Below are 9,363 nucleotides of genomic sequence, written 5' to 3'. Positions count from 1 at the left end.
TTCGCCTCATCGCCTCGAGGTAATCGATGAGAGGCCGCAGTTCGGTGTAGTCTCGCTGCTGTTGAGCGAGATCTGGCGTCTTGAGAGCGTCGAGAAAAACGATGTCATCTGGTTCAAGTGAAGAACGCGGGGTAGGGTATCGGGGTAGACAGTCAGCGTTACTGTGTTTCTTGCCGGACCTGTACACAATAGTGACGTCGAACTCCAGTAAGCGGAGACTCCGTCAGGCTAACTGACCCAAAGGATCTTTGAGGGTCGCTAACCAACAGAGCGAGTCGTGGTCGCTGACCACTCTAAACGGCCGACCTTACAAATAAGGCCGAAATTTTGTTACCGCCCACACAACTGCACGGCACTCGTTTTCAGTAGTAGAATAATTCGCCTCGGAACGAGACAGGGTGCACTTGGCGTAAGCAATCATCCGCTCAACGCCATCTTGCTACTGAACGAGAACTGCACCGAGGCCAACGTTGCTGGCGTCGGTATACAATTCTGTGTCGGCCTCATCGTCGAAGTGGCCAAGTACGGGCGTTGTTTTCAGGTGCTTGCGAGGCTCCTCGAAGGCGCTTTTCTGCTCGTCGGCCCAGGTGAAAGGCTGGTCGTGCTTTGTTAGACGCGTCAATGGTTCCGCTATCCGGGAGAAGTCGTGCACAAATCTCCTGTAATATGCACAGAGGCCCAAAAACCGACGCACAGAACTTTTATCAGCGGGGGTCGGGAAAGCAGCTACAGCAACCGTCTTCTCGGGATTAGGGCTAATTTCTTCAGCGCTCACGACGTTACCCAAAACTTTAGCTATTTTTTCTGGTTTTAGTGAGAGCCTGGCCACGCGGAATACATTTAGCACGGCCGTCAAGAGTTTGAGATGCTCCTCGTAGGTCGCAGAGAATTTGACAACATCGTCAAGGTAGACGAGGCATGTCTGCCATTTCAAGCCGGCTAGGACAGTATCCATCATTCTTTGAAATGTTGCGGGAGCGGAACACAAGCCAAAGGGAAGCACCTCAAATTCGTAGAGTCCATCGGGAGTAATGAACGTGGTGTTCTCTCGATCACGTTCATCAACTTCGAGCTGCCAGTACCCACTGCTTAGATAGAGCGATGAGGGGTGTTGGCGGTAGGGGTGTTGGCGTTTAGGGAGCTTGGTGGGATCAACTATAATTCGGTGTTTGGGGACAGACGTCTGGTTCGCTTTGGAAGTAACGCAAAGCAGTCATGGTAAGTGTCCAGAATTGCTTGAAGGCGGCGTCTGGGAAAGGGATAAAGCAGGATTGACGTCAGTTTGAACAGTATGTCTAGTGCTCTCGGAAAGATTCGCGTTATCCAGCGAAAGGGCGCAGTGGGCGGAGCGCGCACTGACTTCGTCAAAATAGGCGACAACTGTATGTTGCGGTAAATGGCTGTATCGGCGCTAAAGTTCATTAAGAGCAGTTCAGTTTGTTTGTTACTGAAGGCAAAGACCCCCAGAGCGACGCAGACTCGTAGGCTCAACAATAAATTCTCGTTCGTTTCCGTGAGGCCTTGAAGGGCGGGAGGGTTGTCGCATTGCACTGTAACAAACAAGCTGGGTGATTGGAGGTACAGTGACGTGGTCATCGCACACGTGGAACACTGGCCTGCCTGTGTAGTCGTCGCTGTGCTGTGTATAGTCGTCAGAAATTGCGCGGTGAGTGGAAAATGTCACCATGAAGTCACGGAGGGCGACGATTGCGCCTTTTTCCCTAAGAAAACCAAGGCTGAGAATCAGGTGCGTGGAGCGCTCTGCCAGCACAACCGAACAAGACGATAAAGTTACGTGGCGAATTTCGATGCGAGCGGCACGCACTCCGAGCGGCGTTACTACATGCCCTCTGGCTTTACTTATCGGGGCTCCGTGCCAAGGAGTCAGGACTTCTCGCAAGATGGTAGCAAGGCCACCAATCATTACGCCAAAATCACCGCCGGTATCTACAAGGGCAGTCGTGTGGTGGTTATCAACGACGATCGGTATCTCGGCAGAAGGTAGCTCACCGCCGATAAAGTGCGGCGTGTCAGCGATCATCGGGCTGACGGGTCGTTCGTTGCGTCGAATTGCGGCGTCGAAGGTAAGCTTCTGTGAGCGTCGGGAGGTCGTCGGACTCATTGGCCGTGCGGTGCGTCGATAGGGGACGTCGGAGGGAAGCTTCGGTGATCGTAGGAAAGTGGTCGGACTGTTGGTCGGAGCGGAGGGCCGGAGGTCGGTCTGTGTGATTGAATCGGAGAGCGGAGGATGTTGGTCGTAGTGTTCATCGGCGGAGACCCTACCACCGAGTGTCGCCGTCCTCAGTTTTCCCGGCGCGGACTTGGGGACTGCCTGAAGGAAGAATGGCGGCTGGAGGAAAACTGTCGTGGTGATGATGACTTTGACTGGCGTAGCAGGAGGGACGCAAGTGGGACGTTGTCGCTGAGGTATACTGTTCGTTGTATCGAGGTCCTTCGCCATAGCGCGGTCGAGGGGCATCCGGTGAAAATCCACGCGAGCCCATCCGACGGTACGGCAATGACGCAGTACGTGGCCGGCTTCGTCGCAGTGAAAGCACAAAGGTAGATTGTTCGGCGTGCGCCACGCGTGTGCTTTGCGAACGGGTGGTCGAGCGTCAGGCATCGAAACTGGATAACGGGGTACAGGACGAGCGGGAGGAGCAGGGTTGCTGGGTGCCGATGGTTCCTGCGCAGAGGTACGCAACACGTCGCTGTGCAGCCTCGTCCACTTCTAGCTATAACATGGTCAATGCTTTGAAAGCTCCATTACGTCCGAACTGGCCACACACTAAAACTAACTGGCTTCCCTGTGAAGCAGCACCTCCGGGTCCCGCTGTGCTTGCATTGCTTTGCACCGATATGCATCTGGTTTGGACGTAATGTTGCCTCGAAATCAGTGACCGTTTATTGGCTAGAAGTGGATGACCCTTGTCGTCATGATGTACGGCGCAGGCGGCTAAGGTGATGGTACTGATGGCACTGCTTGGCGGAGCTCTTTGCGCACAACAGCCGAGATTCCCTCAACACACGGGTGTTGCTCTAGAGAGGGCAGATTTTGCAGCTCTTCGCGCACGATGCTTCCGATAAGTTCAACAAGGGCTTCGCTGTCCTTTCCGGTCATCGGCAAGCGGAAGTCCACAGAAGCGATGTTAGCAGAGCGATCAAAATGCACAAATCGCTGATTCAGGGCACGCTCGATGCTTGTCGCTTGCTTCGTAAAATTAGCCACAGTACATGGAGAGTCACGTACGAGGCCAACGAAAAGCTGTTCCTTGACGCCTCGCATAAGGTCGCGCACCTTTTTTGCCTCCGACATGGACAGAACTGCCCGGTTGAAAAGCCGAGTCATTTCTTCGACAATCATGGCGACGCTGTCATTAAGCCGCTGTGCTTGGGACTGTACAGCGAGTTCAGCCATCTTTTTACTTGCATCGTTGCCAAATGTTCTGAGCAGCTGCCACCAGAAATCCTGTCAGGTGGTAATGGTAGCCGCGGGATTTTCGAACCACATCTTGGCTGCATCTGCAATTGCGAAATAAACATTCAGAAACTTCCGCTCCCCGTCCCACGCATTAAACACAGTGACCGGGCCGTAGCTGGTGAATCAGTCCTCAACGTTTTCAAACTTGCCGCCATGGAACGGCGTGGGAATACGTGGAGCATGGAAGAGCAGCGGCTGGGCAGTCACGGGAAGCTGGATGGTTTGGATTGCCGCTGTCGTCATCATGGTTCGCGGTGTGGAAACGGGGGACCACACTCGGGAGCTAAGCTTCTCAAGCGGTGGCTCACCTTGTGCACAGGTGTTGTGTCCACGGTGTGCAGATGGGCGTCGGAGGCACCCAGAGGCTCTTCGTACATATAATGTACCCGCAAACTCCACCACAAATGTCATAGAAGCCAGTAGAACTACGCGAAAGCACCGGTAAAAGAAGGCACGGCTGGCTGACCGACTGGCGTGCGAGCATAGCGAGCGAAGAAGACGAGCGCGTGCCAGTCTCCCGAGCTCGCCACATGGCGACGCCAGTATCATGGCAACGAAGGCTCATAAGTCACAATTTATTAAAGGTAGATGTGAAATTAGCATTTGAGTTTTTTTTGGTGCTGAATAAACATCGCGCTTATTGTTAACAACCACCAGGATGGCAAACTCAGATTTGCTTATTTTATTCCGCTGGCACCTCAATATGAATTGCCCAGTGCGTGTTGTTAGCGTAAAAATCTAGAAATACGAATGTTTTTGGATTATCATCATTTAGGATTTGAAATGCTAGCGGCCTTACTTTCTTATCATCGGAAAGTGTAAGTAACGAACCGTTACTAGCTTTATAAGCAATAGAGGCCGAAGGAATGTAGTTCAAGACCATGCATTAAATGTAGGCAGGTCGCTTTCCTTTTTTTTTCTCTCTATAATCACAACCGTCGACAACCATGAAACCCGTCCTACCGTTGCAGAGCATAGTGCCGCGAAACCTTCAAAACTGTATTTATTGTTTTTTAACAGCCGCCGGCATGCGTCCTTATCACTGTGATTCTGGTACGCCTATCAATTCTGTATTCTTTGTTTGTTAATGTTCGATGTAGCGAGACGCATCTTTATCAATTTCTTTGTCGCGCAAGATGCGCCGAGATCTGTCTCGAAGATTCCGAGCAGTCGCATATGCTTCTACAATGTTCCAGGTTGTGCTAGTAACAGTTTGCGACGTTATCTGGATGGTTCGGAGCCGCTTTTAAATTGAGCGTTGATGTGTGCGACAGGCATTCTTAGTTCGACGATCGACGAGCATGTTTGTTGCTATCGCCGCCGCCGAGTTGCTCAGTTCTTTTGCGGGTGCAAGTCAGCCCAATAAAGAGTTTCTTCAGTGCAATCACCGACTCTTCCTTCGTGTCATCGACCTTGTCACCACCACGTGACAATATTGCATTCAATATGTTCTTTCTCCAGATAATTTCATACTTCTCGCTCGACACCAAGCAGCTTGTGTCAAGTTTAAGAAATACGCCTTTTTTTTTTCAGCAAACTTATCACTTACACAAGAACTCCGCATCTCCTTCTGGCTCTTGACAGAACAGGGTTTAGCTATCATTAGCAACAGAATGATCATTACAGAAAATATGAATATACATTAGCTAACCCTAGTTTATCCACCACCTGTGGCTAAAACCCCTCGCATCTACACCTACAGCTACGGCCGTGTATGTAGTGTTGGGACGGTATCTTCATGCGCCAAATCTCCAGATTGTCGCGGTGCGCTTGAGCAAAAAGGGAAGGTTGCATGAGAAGTCAAGCCTTTGCTCATTTCTACGCACCTCAATTATCAGAAGTACAATTATGGTGACCGTCTTCAGACTTCACATTTTGGAAGATATTTCTGCATTCCTGCTTCTTTTTCCGCAGCAAAAACGTTTACGAGTAAATTGCGCGTACCCCGTTCATGATAGGTGTAACGTTAAGAGATAGGAGGCATGCAGAGTGGGCCAGGGAGATAACTGTAGTTAATGACAATCTAGCGGAAATTAGAAGGAAGACATGGTCATAGGCAGGACATGTAGTGCGAAAATGAAATAACCGATGGTCGTTAAGGGTAACAAAATCGAATCCCCTCGCTGGTGTGGGGCAGTGGTTAGGACGCTTGGCAGCTGTGCTCAAGGATGCAGGATCGAATTCCGGCAGCGACGACCACTTTTTTCATAGAGGCGTAAAACAATGCCCCCATATGCTGTACTATGTCAGCGCACATTAAAGAAACACAAGCAGTGGAAATTTCTGGAGCCTTTTACTACGGCGTTTTTTATAGCCTAAGTCGCATCGGGACGTTAAACATCATAACCACTACGGCGTTTTTCATATCCTAGGTGGCATCGGTAAGGTAAACATCATAAACCATACTAAACTAAACAAATTGGATTCCAAGGCAAGGAAAGCATAGCAGGGGTGGCAGAAAGTCAGGTGGGCGGATGAGGTTAAGACGTTTGCAGGGGTAAAGTGGATGTAACTAGCACTGGATCGGGTTAATTGGAAGAGTGGGTATTTATCCGGCTGCTGATGATGATGATGACGCCTATAGTGCAATTAACTGAGACTGAGTTCTCCAATCATATTCCTTGTGGATAAATTCCGGGAAGCACTTCGTGAGCACAATTCTTTAACTATTGCATAATCGCACCACAACAATCAATGTATGGTGATCCACCTTCATTATAGACTTGCAGTTTCCTGCTTTTTTCAAAACCGCACCACATATCTTTTATCTGTGCACGTTATAATTATTCGTTGTGAGCACACGACTAACCTCATCAATTTTCCTACGCGTTGGCATCCTAGAATTTTCTGCACGCGTCTATAAACTACTACCGCATAATATTCCACACGTGCCTCACAATTATTATAAAAAGCGGAGACGGATGGATTTCTTGGCAGTCTTAATTCCACACTACGATGGGAGAAACTTGTTTTAAAATAAAATATTTGCTTCTAAAGACCGTTACCGTCAACAAGCGGATAACACCATCTTACAATATCCGACGGTTATCTCACAGTGAAAAGGCGTCCCAGAAGTTCGCGTTAGAAAACACCCCAAGGCTCGTTGTCTATTCACGTACCCATTTGGTTTGTGGTTTGTGGTTTGTGGGGCTTAACGTCCCAAAGCGACTCAGGCTATGAGAGACGCCGTATGGGAGGACTTCGGAAATTTCGACCATCTGGGGTTCTTTAACGTGCACTGACATCGCACAGCACACGGGTGCCTTGCTTCTCGCCTCCATCGAAAAGCGGCTGCCACTCTAAATATAACGTGATGAACTTATTCGTCCACAAACGCTATATTTATTTGTTCAGTGGTAGGAAAAGCATTTGTGGTTAGGATTTGCAACGACCGTGGTACTTGTCAGGTTTAAAGTTTATTAACAAAAGAACTCCGGGATTTACAGATCAGGCTGGAGTGCTGCGCTCGGCAATAGATACCCCCTGAATACAAAACACCCTGAATAACGATAATCCTGAATATGAAGGTTGGGGAAACGTAATTTTATCTTCTCCAAAAGATGGCGAGCAAAACCAACGTGCCTTCTCAAAACGAACTGTCCTCCTCGAAACGCTGAAACCTTGCGCTATAGTTCGAAGACCAGATTTCTTAGTTATTTTGCGGGCGCGTTGCCCAATAAAGGGTTAATTTTACTACTATCACGCCTGTGTTTTCTTTTAGTGTCACCACTGCGTTGTTGTTGTTGTTGCCGCCGCCGCTGGCGCTGCAGCCGCCGCCCGCTACCACCACCACCACAAGTAACGGACTAAAGGGCACGGACGTCTAATCGGTGTAAATTTTCTGCTGATACTTTCCCCCCAGTTATTCCATACTAAAAATTGTTACAAGAACAACCAGGCCACAGCACAGGATATTCATTTCTACCAAATTGCAGCCTTCAAAGAGCGGTGCGAGAATGCATTTAATAATAATAATAATAATAATAATAATAATAATAATAATAATAATAATAATAATAATAATAATAATAATAATAATAATAATAATTGGTTCACAGGAGAGGAAAGGCGCTGTACCTGTCACACGTTAAGTTAAAGTTAAATTGGTTCACAGGAAGGGAAAGGCGAAGTAACTGTCACACTTGCTCTGTGGACACCCGAACCGCGCCGTAAGGGAAGGGAGGAAGGTGGGAATGAAAGTGGAAAGAGAGAAAGAGGAGCCGTAGTGGAGGGCTGCGGAGTAATTTTGACCACCTGGGGATCTTTAACGTGCGCTGACATCGCACAGCACACGGGCGCCACTTCGTTTCGCCTCCATCGAAACGCAGCCGCCGCGGTCGGGTTCGAACCCGGGAACTCCGGCACAGTAGTCGGGCGTCTTACCACTGCACCACCCCGGCGGGGCCACACGTTCTGTGAACAGCTGTACCGAGCCGTAAGGGAAGGGAGGAAGGTGGGAGTGAAAGCGGAAAGAGAGAAAGAGGTGCCATAGTGGAGGGTTTCGGAGTAATTTCGATCACTTGGGGATCTTAACGTGCATTGGCATCGCAAAGCGCACAGGGCCTTACTCTGCACCCTGCATCGAAAAGCTGCCGCTGCGGCCTGGATTAGATCCTAAGGCACAGCAGTCGAGTGCGCTAATCATGCACTGCACCACCGCGGCGGGGAGAACGCATTTATATTTGTCCAGTGCGGCGTAGACGCTCATGGAAAAGGATGGTAAAACGTGGTTTTCAGTGAAACGACACATTTTGTTTTTATTCAAAGCTATGGTCGGCCGTTTTCTCTGTACAGAAATATCTCTCTGTGCAGGCAGCAAACGTGTTCTGGGTCACAACGGCCCAAGAACCGCATGAGGTAAAAAAACATTCTGGGGCGGTTCTCATCTGTCTGAAAACTTTAGGGAACTTCTAGAGCAGGTAGCAAAGAAGTTGATATAAACTTGCGCCGTTAGGCTGTTCTACTTGCTTATTCACTACAGCTATTTGCATTTTTGTTTTTCTCTGCGTTGCCACTGGTTAGTTTGCACTATTTGCCGCCCTTTTAGTTCAGCGTGTTGAAATGTTTTTGCTCTTTTACTAAACTGCGTTCGAGTACCTCTACACCAATCCATCACGTCGTGTTTCTTCTGGGTAGGAATATTCGCGCCTAGCATCCTCTATTCCGATGCAAAAAGCAAGGATAAAGCCGATGTATGCCAACACTCCCGCCCCTTCTCTGCCATCTAACAGAACTTTCACAAGATACGGGAGGAAGCAGAAGAGGAGGATGAAAATGCGCTCCAATATTCCCCGTTTTCTGCGGTTATCTTCCACGTGCGGCGCGCTGTCCCTATCATTAGCAATCACATCCTCACCAGGGCACTGTTCGTTTTGTCCCGAATGCCGCTTGCTGTATTCCAATTGATGTGATCGCGGCGAACTATTCCAAGCATGCGTACGCTCATTGTCGACGTTTCTTGCATCTTTCTTTAGTAGAGGTGTTACTTCCGCCAGGTGTGAGTTATGAACCTTCGATCGCAGTGCGATTCGGTTTGGTTTACTCCGAGTGGCGGGGATCTGCTTGTAATGTCGGTTCTTTAAACGTCCAGGGCCTTCTTCAATTGCTGCGTTAATGTACTGCAGTAGCGATGTGTCCTTTTCTAAACGATTTTTCATGGCATTTACGGAGCTGGTATCGGCGGTGCATCCCGAAACATAATGTTTCGGTAGGTGTTTATGTAGGATCTGTGCTCCACACCGAGGACAAGGTAGAACATGAAAAGCGCAATCTCTTTCGTAGTGTCGCAGGACGGTGTCTACGGTTCCCACGAATTTGCATCCATTCGTTTCGTTCCAGCAATAAGCCTGAAACAGAAAAAAGGATGGCGACTGATATGGTCT

The 9,363-nt window shown here is 49.1% G+C and overlaps 1 protein-coding gene across 1 annotated transcript in view; it reads right to left on the bottom strand.

Moving 5' to 3' along the window:
* Positions 1–8,211: 8,211 nt before the first annotated feature.
* LOC146178965 (uncharacterized) overlaps positions 8,212–9,363 on the bottom strand; it is a 45,146-nt gene continuing 43,994 nt past the window's right edge. The window contains exon 5 of the mRNA XM_084578673.1: positions 8,212–9,327. Coding sequence (XP_084434799.1) covers positions 8,581–9,327 — 747 coding nt within the window. The 3' untranslated portion in view covers positions 8,212–8,580. The remainder of the gene's footprint in view (positions 9,328–9,363) is intronic.

The sequence above is a fragment of the Amblyomma maculatum genome, chromosome 9 (genome assembly GCF_055883805.1).
Source record: "Amblyomma maculatum isolate TAMU_Amacu chromosome 9, ASM5588380v1, whole genome shotgun sequence".
NCBI lineage: Eukaryota > Metazoa > Arthropoda > Arachnida > Ixodida > Ixodidae > Amblyomma > Amblyomma maculatum.
Note: the sequence above shows the minus strand (reverse complement) of the source record. Positions and strands in the feature narration are given on the sequence as shown.